General features: G+C 37.7%; 2 protein-coding genes across 4 annotated transcripts in view; one reads left to right on the top strand and one right to left on the bottom strand.

Annotated features, from left to right (window-relative positions):
- LOC143230881 (ATP-dependent RNA helicase me31b-like) overlaps positions 1-9,697 on the bottom strand; it is a 54,282-nt gene extending 44,585 nt beyond the window's left edge. For 2 of the 3 annotated variants that reach the window (XM_076465170.1, XM_076465171.1), the window contains exon 1: positions 9,393-9,539. The gene's annotated coding sequence lies outside the window, so the exon portion shown is untranslated. Of the gene's footprint in view, positions 1-9,392 lie in introns of all 3 variants that reach the window. The other variant, XM_076465172.1, reaches the window with a different exon arrangement.
- Positions 9,698-12,093: 2,396 nt separating this feature from the next.
- On the top strand, positions 12,094-12,513 carry LOC143228564 (uncharacterized). The gene has a single exon (XM_076459803.1). The coding sequence runs from the start codon at positions 12,094-12,096 to the stop codon at positions 12,511-12,513; it is 420 nt and encodes a 139-aa protein (XP_076315918.1).
- Positions 12,514-13,157: the final 644 nt, after the last annotated feature.

Here is a 13,157-nt window from a genome sequence, read left to right as displayed (position 1 = left end):
TATGAATTATTAGCTAATAATTAGCTAATTAGTTTAATAAAATTTTGGTTGGTTGTCTTACGTTTTATGGTGCAAAGCAACTAGGCCACCTGCCTAAAAAAAAAAAAATTTGTAAAAAGGAATCATGTTAAGTTTAATTTTTGAATTAAAAACTTAAATTAAAAAGGCCAATGGCCCTTAAAAAGCTAAAAACATTTAAGTTGGAGGGTGTTACCATCACCAATGACACTGTCTAGCATCATGGGTAAACCTGCAGAAAAAACATGTTTAAAATGGTGCTGTCGTTCAGTCATAACAACAGTAAAATGTTGATTGTTGTGACCCGAGTGTCACACAGACATATTAGTGCATCAGTCTTGGATAAAAGAAAACAATGAGTTAAAAACTGACTAGTGCATAGTGTAGTTAGGATTCCTTTCCAATCTTTACAGAAACAAGACAACCAAAGTCCAAAAGAGGATTTTATCTGGAAAAGCTTGATTTATACAGTCCATGTGTGAAACAAGCAAAGCAGTGCTAGTGCCAGAGCAGGCAGACTTAGCTGCAGTGTTAGCAAGCTCATTCTCATGAACACCAATGTGGTCTGGTACCCAGAATTGGATAGAAGATGTTGAAGAGAAATGGGCCAGTCAGTTTTGAATGCTGGTGAGAACAAAAATGAAGCAATTCCAGGGCCAGTAGAGAACTGAGTGAATTGATATAATTAGTACAATTCAAGTAATACTTAGTTTCTACGTGATCCAGAGCAAGAAAAATGGCATAAGTTCAGCAGAGAACACACAAAATGTAGAGGATTGTGTGTACAACCACCAAACTACAACAAACCATGGCAGAACCCAGAGAGTCACCTAATTTCAAACCATCCGTATAAATGGAAATGGAAGGATAGTTTAAACGATGTTCAGCAAATAAGACAGTACTTCCAATCAAGTGTATTTGCTTTTCTCAGATCACTCACAAACAGGTCACATTTGGGAATGATAATAAGTCATGGTGGGATGGGCTGACCAGTGGATACAGAAATGTCATCCAACTGCCTCCGAATATGAAGGCCAAAAGAAACAATGGCAGATCTGTTCTGAACGACCATGGCTCACTGATAAAAGAAAGCACAACCCCAAATGGGACTGTCATGAGGATTAAAGTTTTGAAGCATACAGTAAAGACAGTTGCAAATGGCAAAGGTGTAGAGAAGGCTCATGAAACTCTGGACTAGGGAAGTGCAGAAAGCCCCCATGCAGAGCTAAAACCCTTATGATGAACAGGGTCCAGCATCTTCAAGGCTGAGGTCATGGCAGAGCCACAGACCAGAGACCCATAAACCAGTTTCAATCAAATGAGAGCACGATACATGGAAGAGGACATAGAGAATGTTCAGTGCTCTTGTGTATGACTCTCAACTTCTTAAAGTGTGGTATATAAAGATCAGCTTATGGTCAAAGATAAGCTCCAAGGCCTTTGCCTCAGGGACCATGGGAAGCAAAACCTCACGGACATGGAGCTTGGGATTGGGGTGAATACCCCCTTGGTGACCAAAGTTCATGCAAATAGTTTTAGCTTAAAGTTAGATTAAAGTTAAGCCATTTGCTGTGGCCCACTTCAGTAAGCAATTGAGGGCAGTCTATAACAACCAACATACAATGTGGAAGTCATCAATGTAACAGCCTCTTTGCAACAGTAAGAGTTGTCCAGTGATGGCAATCTTTATACTGAAAAGTGTGCCACTCAAGATAGCCCTGAGGGACTCCAAGTTCCTGTAAGAAAGAATGACAAAGTGTTGAACCCACACAAACTTGGAATTGCCTACCCATTAAAAAAAATCTAACAAAAATGGGCAAATGGCTATGCAACCCATACAAGTGGAGGTCTCACAAAATGCCATACCTCCACGTAATATTATAAGCTTTCTCAAAGTCAAAGAATACTGACAAAATGTTACTTGAAAAAGGCTTCTCCAACTGACATTAAGTCAAATCAGGTGGTCAGTGGTGAAGAGATGAGTGTTAACCATCCTCTCTAAGGCCTTACAGAGACAGCTCGTCAAAGCAATTGGATGGTAGTTTGAAGAAATCTTGGAATCCTTCCCAGGCTTAGAGAAAGACAGGACAATAACCTGGTGCTATGCATCAGGAAAAATATTTTTCTGCCAGATCCAGTTAAAAAACCCTATAAGAAAAGCAAGAGAAGCAGGAGAGAGATGGCACAGCATCTCGTATTGTATACCATCAGGTCTGACTGATGTACTGTCAGACCGATGAAAAGCCACCAGTGTAAAGGGGCAATTATAATCAGAGGTGATCAGCTTGACAGAAAAGAAGCAACTACTCTGCCAGTCTTGATGACTATGAAGTTTGAAGGTGAAGCAAAGTGCCAGATACCTGGCAAAATCTTTTGCTTCGAGTATTGGTGATCCTATGGGCACCAGCAACTTCTTGGCCTGAGAGCAAGATTGAAAGGGGGACAGAATTATACTGCCCACTGACCTTTCAAATCTTGTCCCATGTGACTTTGTAATTGGTGTTAGAAGAGATGCTGGTTGTGAATTTAATTCAAGATTCTGTCTGGCTTTGATATCTTACTTGCCAAGCATGTGCACAAGCCCTCTATAAAGCTATGCAGTTTGAAAGTGTGAGATATCTATGAAAGGTACCCCAGGCCTGTTTTTGAGCCTTCTGTGTCATGTGGCAGACAGGATTCCACCACAGATGAGGATACAGTGTTGAGGTTTTAAGAATACTTTTGAGCAGCTGCCTAATACAGTCAGTCACTGCTACCACACAGCCACCTAGCTATAGCTTACAGACAATGACAGGATTAAGCACCACGAGAGCTGTAAAAGAGGGCCAGTTGGCTTGATCCAGCTTCTACCAGGGCATACAAGTTGTGTGGTACTGAGCACAGCCAGTCTCTCTCAAAATGATAGGAAAATGATCACTGTTTCTGGAGTTACTGTCAATCCTCTGGGAAAAGCAAGAGAATAGTGAAGGAGAGCAAACAGAGACCAATAGCAGTTAAAGATTGCCTAGGCACATGAAAACTATGATAAGAACCAGAATCGAAGAGAGAAAGGTTGTGATCTGAGAGCATATGCTCAATAAAGCAACCTCTCCAATCAATATCAGCACCTCCCTAGAGGGGATTATGTCCATTACAGTCCCCCAGAATTAAAAACAGAGACTGCAACTGTTCAACGAGAACATTGAGGTGCAATTAATCATAGGTCTCCTTAGGAGACAGAAAAACAATGATGCTATGAACCAAGGAAACAGCTTCCAAATATGTGTCGAGTAGAAAAGACAGGGTGGGCAAATGCTGATCGACCAGCAATGCAACTCCTCCATGCAATCGTCCATCACATAACCTGCTATTTCTGTTCAAAGAAAACTGCCAAAAGATGACTGCATTGGCATGTTTCAGAAATGTTTCCTGTAATGAAAGACACAAGATGGTAAAATCAGTGCTTTGATGTCATCCAGATTACTATGTAAACTAACAGTTCCACTGTATCGTAGTGGCCATTTTTACTTTTGTATATGCAAACTGGGTGGAGAGCCCTTCTGTTTTCAACCATGTCTTTTTTCTTTATACAAAGAAGGTCTATCAGCCTCCATAGATCCTGTCCAAGGTTTATTGGGCAGGCCTCTGTTGTTGGAAGAAGATGGATCTAAGGAAATGCCCATACTTGGAACCAAAGGAAGTGGATCTAGGATCTGCTGGAAGGAATGGTAGGCACAGAAATGGTTGATGACATTGATTTATCAACTTTAACCATGGAGAGCAACAGACTTTTCACATGGTCCAAGAATGATTCTTTTGAAGGCACGGAGAGATCCATCTGCACTCCCACTGTCGCAGTGGAATGGAGTGTAGCAACATACAGAGATGGATTAGTGGACAGTAACTTTTGATCCTCAGAGTAAGAAATGTTAAATGTTTTCAAATGCTGTACCTCTTTGTTTCACCCACCTAGGGCAAGAATAAAAGTTTGTTTGTTTGTTTGTTTTGGAATTTCGCACAAAGCTACTCGAGGGCTATCTGTGCTAGTCGTCCCTAAGTGTAAGACTAGAGGGAAGGCAGCTAGTCATCACCACCCACCGCCAGCTCTTGGACTACTCTTTTACCAACGAATAGTGTGACTGATCGTCACATTATAATGCCCCCACGGCTGAAAGGGCAAGCATGTTTTGCACGACCAGGATGCGAACCCAGGACCCTCAGATTACGAGTCACACGCCTTAACACGCTTGGCCATACCAGGCCCAAGAACAAAAGCAAGAGTCACTACAATCAACATAATGAGGGTCTATTTCATACTCACAAGCACAATGGTCCTAGCCACCTCAACAAGCACATGTCAAGGAATCATGACATGTCTGAGTGACCAAACTGCTGAAATGTGAGAGGGTTTGAAATATATGGCCATATCTTAAAATTCAGATAACTTTCTCTGCCGGTTGCCGGTGGATGTGGCGATATAAATATCAAAATTAGGGCACTGGATGGCATTATAATTCCATCTTTCCAAGTGAAGATACACCTCACAGCAGAAACACCTCAGGTGGAGAAACGAGCAAGTATCCTCAACTTGGGTATGTTCTTCAAATCCCTCTCAACAATAGCTCCATGACAAATTCAAAGTAGCATGGGAAGTAACTTCAATGGCCTTTGAATGCAAGAATTCAATGTGTTTAGAAGAGGATGTTTCCACCAACATGTCACCAGAACAAAGCTTTTTGACTGATTCAGGAGAACCAGTAAGTCCCTCCTGAATAAAAATAAAAAGAGAAACATTTACCCTGAAGATTTGTTTAATAAAGAATGTAATATCAGAAAATGAGATACAGGTTTTAAATAAGTTGAAGATTGCTGTTCAGGATCTTCAAGATGTGGTTGTTTACTGATGGTCTGTTTTTCACTTTTTTTAAACTTTGATTAAGGGAATCCATAATAAAGAATGTTTTGGTGCTTACTGACCCCATCCACCATAAAGCCCTAAGAGGGGACACATTGCAGTGCCAAACAAGGACAATGCAATAACACCAGGGTTTTGTGAGCACTGAACCAAAAAACCAGCTTCAGATACAATATCCACAACTCCCATTGAGAACATCCAACACTGGTATTTGATTGGCCCTAGCCCAAGTGGACAAGCCAATTGACCATGGTGGGCCACCTGCCTACAGAAATTCAAGGCTAAAGTGGTGTATTAGGGTTAGACCCTCAACCACCAGGATCCACTTATCCCTTTCACAGGTGGCCATGCACGGCAAACACGTGGGCAGATGCTTAGATCCCAGAAGAAGTAAACTGAAAGAATAGAACCTACTCTGGGAGGTCCCCTCACCATGTATAGGAATTCACACCAAAGGGAATATATATTTTAATGTAACACATTAAAACTGTCATGGGCAATAAAGGATACTTGGGTCTCAAGGTTAAACAGTCAAAAAAGAAATTAGCAGGGTTAACCTGGTATGACATGCTGTCTTGAGAGACTGTGTTGGTGATATAATATACTGCTACGAGAAAGTACATTTTTGGTACGCAAGTCATCATACTAGCTTCAAGTATTAGTGAGCTAGCTCTTAACACCTGGTTCGACTCGTGAGATCAGAGTAGTAGAAGAGAAAATTTTGGAATGGATGGCTTACATTTAAATAGGATAAAGACAGGCTTGTTTGCTAAGCTATTAACTCAGCTTCAAGGGAAGTTTTCATTAGGTCTAGAAAGTGGTGAAGGCCAGGAACAACTAAATGCACAGAGAATAAGAGGCAGAAAAGAATTTAGAATAGGAAATGAGCGTAAAGGTAGTTATAAAAATAAGCTTAATTACTACTATTATAATGCTGTAAGTATAAATAAAATTACTTTAGAGTACTTGAAAGGTTTTGTTTGTTTTCTGAATTTTGTGCAGTCCACAATATTGTTTCAGATAATTGCAAAAGTTACACAAGGAACATATGCACCAGCTGTCTTTAATTATAAACTGATAGGCTAGAGGGAAGTTGGATAATCAACATTGAATACAAATGTTTGTGCTGTTCTAATCAAAGAACACTATCCGTTTGTTTGTTTTGAATTTTGCACAAAGCTACATGAGGACTACTTGCACTAGCCGTCCATAATTTAGCAGTGTAAGACTAGAGGAAAGGCAACTAGTTATTAACACCCACTGCCAAATCTTGGGCAACTCTTACCAACGAATCGTGGAATTTACCGTACATTATAATGCCCCCAACTGAAAGGGCAAGTACGTTTGGTGTGATGTGGATTCAAACCTGTGACACTCACATTACAAGTCAAACACCTTAACCCACCTGGCCATGCCGAGCCTACTTGAAAGGAATCGAGGATTTTGATATAACGGGAATAACACAAGTAAATATAGATTATTTTGATGGAAATTTTTTGAAATACAGGGTTACAGTATTTAATACGGATAAAATGGGTTAATAGCTTTATCTATAAAGTGCAAGTTAAATTATCTTGAAACAGAGGATAAAGTATAAAAGCAAGGAGTTTGACTCCATTTGGGTTTTTATTGGTGGATACAGAGGAAACAGGCTTTTAACAGAAATCTGTTACAGACCACCAAATGATACAAATGAAATTAAGATTTCAGCTGTTAATGAAGTCCAAGGCCACATCATAATGAATCATGACATCAAAAACTGACTAAAATATATTTCAATATTTCACCACTGTTGGGATTGTTAGGTTACAACATGTGCTCTTACTGATTACACTGAACGTGTTCTTTCAACAGTTTCTGATCACAAAAGATGGTCTGGATATTAAGAGTTTTTTCACTTTCCAGTAAAAATCAATCTAGGACTCTAAAAATGAACCTGGAACAAGCAAGAGATCAGTTAACAGCTTCATGGACCAACTACATATTCACATAGAAACCTCCATGTTACGTCTGCCTGAACAAAAGTATGAAAAAAAAGAACTAGTTTCACTTAAGTAGGGTGGTTAAGATGTGTTTAGGGCAGACATTGTGCACTTCCCATCCTTTTGGAAAAGATCAATAAAAGAAATTTAGCACAAAAGCAACTAAACAGTTTCAGTAACTTCCAACCTATAATGCATTATATTTTAACATATCTTCAGGAATTTTATTTCTGAATTTTGCAGTTTAAAATTTGTGTTTTAATCACAATGGGAAGCCAAGTTGTAGCTTCTGAATCAAAAATAAAATTTCAGAAATAGGACACTCCTAAAAATGTACATTCCAGTAAGTTTCTATGAAATTTTTGAAACAAGTAATAGTTTAAATCAGTAAGTCACAACACACAGGTCACTGAGTAGCTACTCAATCTTATCCTGAACTACTCTTATTTAAACTCACCTTTACAAATTTCTGACTTTAAAAATTTTCCAGCTTGAATATCAATTGACAGGGGGCAAATTTTTACAATCAGTAATGTTTATTAATGAAATCAAAGTAGTATTTCTAGATGTATTTAAGGTGTTGAGGTGCTACAGAATGGCACAAGCGACTTACCAAAAGTAAAGGGTAGTGCATTTGAGTTATAATTCATGTTACACACAAAACAAGTGGGAAACTACTCAATATTATGAATGAAATAAGGATTTTAGCAATGAGACAGTTATATCATGAAAGTAGTGCTCGTGATGACCTTGGTAACTTGAAGATGACCTAAGAGGGTCAAAACATTGTTCTCTATTTCGATAAAAATTTTAATACCCCTACCAGCAGTCATGAGATACAAGGTAGTGCTCTGTTGTTACTAATAAAACTAACAGAATTTTGATGTTACTTCTACATACTGACTACAAATCAGAAGAGAATTATCTATATACAAATCACAAGTATCTCTTCTTAGCTACAGAGAGATAATGGTGTATTGAAAATAATTCAGAAGATTGTTACCATGATGATTCTGGAGATAAAGTTCTTAGACAGTTTAAAATCTTTCAGTTTCCCATAACAGGGTGAGGACAAAATGTAATCACATCCTTGTCTATATTACATGGGGCAGTGACAGGATAATTGTTTAACTTCTTTGCACTATATTTAAAATATTTCAATGCACTATTGTATAGGTATTCATTTTCATTACTTATAGCATGGATGAGAGTAGTAAACAAAACCTTTAGCAGTATAGAGTTCAAACCCATTATGAACAGGGGTAGCCCTAGACATCAGTGGTGTTTACTTGTTCTCTGGTATATTAGAGGCACTTTGGGCCACTATATATAATGCTAGGATGATCAATAAACATGGAACTTTTTCATTGCAACTTACATTCAACTAATCAAAAATTAGTTGTTGGCTAATTTATAAACTAATTATTTCATAACACTTAGATATGAAGTACAAAAAGTTTTACAGCTGTAATTATTAGATCAGTTGAGTGTGAGATAACCATTAAATATTAATGAGGCTTGTACAGATCAGTTTCAACAAGTGTAAATTACCAATTACTTTCCTAATCATTTTGTAAAGGCATGTGTGGAATACTTAGATATATACATGAACCTCTGCTTATCCTGTCCTCCAGTTGTAAAGCTAATTGATGCATACTGCAATTTATATGTATTGCAACAAACATTTTTTAAACAAATTTTGGTTAATAATAGGGTATTACTACATAAGGTCAGTAACAAAATTTTCTTCATTCTCTGGAACTTTCTGAACAGAACCTACAACTCATACCTAAACCAAAAGTATATTGTCAATATCATGCCAAAATATAATTGAAATAAAAATATTTAGACATTTTACTGGTAAACTTCTTCATTTTGTAACATATGCTAAGCTTAAATATTATAAAATTAACCTACAACTTCACTAGATCAATAACTTCTGTATTGCTGTTAACTAAAGTATTTCGATTAATACAAATTGCTATTAATCATTAAATGACTTCAGAATTAGCGATTTGTAATAGTTAATATATCAGTAAAATCGTTTTATTTGCACTTTTGGATGTTTCTGTTGCAGAGAATCACTTACTTTTAACAATTTCGAAAACTAATGTGTATCAACACTCTGCAACTTGAATTTGAAAGTTGATTAGGCTATCAGCATCACTGATAGTATTATTATTACAGAAATACGTTTGCTGTTTGCACACATGGATTTAAAAGTAACTGTAAAGTACTAAGATTTTTTATTTACTTTTAAGCTACATTAATGCTAAGTTGTGTCTTGACACGCGACTTTAAATTAGAATAGAGTTAAATTTTAAATTCACTAACCTCACAAAAACTTAAACATAACGCACGAGTGTAACTTTTGTTTAAATTTTTATCTCGTTAATACCTTGTGAAGTTACTCGCGTATTTAAAAATAACTTAAGTTGTATCTATTATTTGTTAATATCTGTTTAGGAGCATACTTATACAAGAAATAATAGCCTCACCTAATGAATTTCACTCTTTCTGTGCGCTTACTTAACAATACACGTTTATTAATCTAAAATGTTCTCAGATGCTAAACGATAACTTCAACATTCAAAAACTAACCGACAAAGATGGCGACCAATTTATTCAACTCCAGCAACTGACGTAGTTGCATAGATAATTATGCAAACAGCTGCAAATCCGAATATGTTCTTTAAAGTATGATACTATTTAGTTACAAAATATATTTGATTTTAGTGAATATTCATTGAGCCTCAAATGTGACATGACCCTGTGATTGTAATGTTGCAATACATAATAAAATGTCAATTTCACACAAGCGGGAATAATATCACTAGGGGGCACATCAATATACAAATTAATAATAGATAAATAAATAAACAAAAAGCTATTCAAGTATGGGCTTTAAAATGGTCGAGAATAAGAATCTTTTAAGAAACGGTTCTACCTATTAATTAAACAAAGTTTAAAATTAAGTAAATATATTTTATGAACATGTGTATCCACAAGGGTGATTTAACTGAGAATGATAACATAAAAACAGAACAGTATAATGTTTGTTTACAATCTTATCTTTTATGTTTTTTTCAATTTCGCGCAAAACTACACGAGGGCTATTCGCTCTAGCTGTCCATAATTTAGCAGCGTAAGATTAGAGAGAAGGCAGCTAGTCATCACCATCCACAGTCAACTCTTTGGTTACTCTTTTACCAACGAATAGTGGGATTGATCGTCACAGTATAACGCCCCCATGGCTGAAAGGCGAGCATGTTTGGTGCGACGGGGATTCGAACTCGCAACCCTCAGATTACGAGTCGAACGCCTCAACCCACCCGCCCATGCCGGGCCTCTTATCTTTTAATTATACTAAATTTAAAAACAAAACAGAAACAATAAGTGTATTACATACACACGTTTCTCTACAAGGGTGTTTGAAAATAATTGTGACCTGTATGCATACACAAATTAGAAATTATAATATCAAAATGGACGGTGTACTGTTTGTTTAAATGAATGTCTACTCAATTTGCACAGTTCTCGCTGCTGAAATAAAGCTCCGAATTTTAGACTTACAAGTCCTAAAGCTTGTCGCTAATATATCAAGGAAAACAATGAAGTAGGAACATAATGTCCTTAATTAAGAGTGATTTGAGTAAATGACATAAATAAGATTTTTAGCTGAAAAAGTTGTTACTAAGCCCAAATATTTGCCATGGGTATACTGATATGTCACTGGAGATGGGAGGGAGTGAAATGTCGTGGCAAACATTAATTAAAGTGGAATAAGTACCAACCATGTAAGCACTCAAAGAAAATAGTTTGATTTGTTTTGAATTTTGCGCAAAGCTACACGAGGGCTATCTTGGCCAGTTGTCCCTAATTTAGCAGTGTAAGGCTAGAGAGAAGGCAACAAGTCGTTACCTTCCATTGCCAACTCTTGGACTACTCTTTTACCAACGAATATAGGGATTGACTATTACATAACGTTTCCCCAGCTAAAAGGGCGAGCATGTTTGGTGTGACGAGGATTCGAATCCGCGACCCTTGGATAACGAGTCCAGTGCCTTAACCATCTGGCCAAAGGAAATTTAGCAGTGTAAGACTAGACAGCTAATCATCATCATTCACCGCTCACTCTTGGGCTGCTCTTTTACCAACGAATAGTGGGATTGACTGTCACATTATAGTGCACCCAGGGCTGAAAGAGCAAAATGTTTGGTTTGAAGGATATTCTAATCTGAAACCCTCAGATTACGAGTCGATTGCGGTAACCATCTGATCATGCTGGGCTTCGGCTTTTGTACTGTAATCTATTAAATATAAAAACGTTGTTCGCAAAGACAAAATTATGTCCTAATTGAAAGTGTAACTCCACATGAATAAATAAAGATTGCACAAGGAAATTTCGAAATTATAAAAAAACAAGAACTGATTATAAGCTTTAAGAGAAATCTCGTCTTCTCAGAAAAATATTTCCGTCCACTTAAAAATTTTCTCGTACACTGTAAGTGATATTGATTTATATAGACTTAGAATGTGTCACAGTACACTTATTTCATATTCAGAGAAACGTGGAAGTAATTTATTCAGTCATATTATTAGCTAATACTATAGCAATATAATTAATCAATTTACTTAAAATATTAAGGAAAGAGGTAAATGTAAGCATAGATGTACAAGACGGTGGAGATGAGGCGGCGGCAGCGCCACCTAGCTTGCACACATAGGGCCATTAAAGCAAATTTTCAGCTGTCATTTGGACAAAATTACAAGAAGAAAATATGATGAATCGGGTCATCTTTCCTTCATTCATGAAAAACTGGTAGCAGAAGTTTCTTACTTATAACCTCATTCGAGCAAAAATTATACAACTCGACATTGAAAAGTCTTCCGTATATCTACAAATATACGTTTATTTTATTTGCTTTACAGCATTAGGCTATCTGCTGTGTCCACCACGTAGATTTGAAAATCCATAATTAACAGTTGTAAATCTGCAGATTTACTGCAGTCCCACTGTGTAACAAATAAACAGACTGCAGTAAAAATTATAGAATATGTTCACTCAGTGGCTAGTTTATTGGGTACGCCTGCCCTTTAATGCAATTAGCCAAAGAGCAAACCATGTAGTCGCAACTCAATATATAAAATATGCAGACATGGTCAAGAGGTTCAGTTGTTTTTCGACTAAACATTAGAATGGGAAAAATACGTGATCTAAGCCACTTTGACAGTGGAATGATTGTTGGTGCCAGATATGGTGGTCCCAGCATCTCAGAAATTGCTGACCTCCTGGGATTTTTACGTACGTCTATAGAGTTCATAGAAGATGACACACACACACAAAAATCATCCAGTGAGGGGCAGTTCTGTGGACGAAAACACCTTGTTAATGAGAGAGGTCAGAGGAGAATGGCCAGACACGTTCAAGATCACAGGAAGACCATAAATACTCAAATAACCATTCTTTACAATAGTGGTATGCAGAAGGGCATCTCTGAATGCATAAAGCGTCGAGCTTTGAAACAGATGGACTACAGCTGCAGAAGACCACACCGGGTTACACTCCTTCCAGCTAAGAACAGGAAGACGTCGCTACAGTGGGCACGGTATCAGTAAAACGGGACCATTGAAAATTGGAGAAATGTCGCCTGGTGTGACGAATCTCGATTTCTGCTGCGACATAGAAATGATAAGGTTAGAATTTGGCGTAAATAGCATGAATTCATGGATTCATACTGCCTTGTGTCAACTGTACAGGTGGTGGTGGTGCAATGTTGTGAGGAATGTTTTCTTGGCACATACTAGGTCTCTTCATACCAGTTGAGCATTATTTGAATGCCACAGGTACCTGAGCGTTGTTGCTGATCATGTTTGTTTGTTTGTTTTGGAATTTCGCACAAAGCTACTCGAGGGCTATCTGTGCTAGCCGTCCCTAATTTAGCAGTGTAAGACTAGAGGGAAGGCAGCTAGTCATCACCACCCACCGCCAACTCTTGGGCTACTCTTTTACCAACGAATAGTGGGATTGACCGTAACATTATACGCCCCCACGGCTGGGAGGGCGAGTATGTTTAGCGCGACGCGGGCGCGAACCCGCGAATTACGAGTCGCACGCCTTACGCGCTTGGCCATGCCGGGCCCTGCTGATCATGTGTATTATCTTACGCTACTTGTTACTGAGAAGAAAGTCTTGAAATTTTGTGGTGATCGGCTTTTACTAAATGTTTTTTAAAAATATATAATAAGATTTTATTTGGTTG

This window comes from Tachypleus tridentatus, chromosome 10 (genome assembly GCF_004210375.1).
Source record: "Tachypleus tridentatus isolate NWPU-2018 chromosome 10, ASM421037v1, whole genome shotgun sequence".
NCBI classification, from domain to species: domain Eukaryota; kingdom Metazoa; phylum Arthropoda; class Merostomata; order Xiphosura; family Limulidae; genus Tachypleus; species Tachypleus tridentatus.
This window is presented reverse-complemented; position numbering and strand designations above follow the sequence as displayed.

Excerpts from the sequence above, each read along its gene's own strand:
- LOC143228564 (XM_076459803.1), top strand. The coding sequence starts at position 12,094 with ATGGGAAAAATACGTGATCTAAGCCACTTTGACAGTGGAATGATTGTT.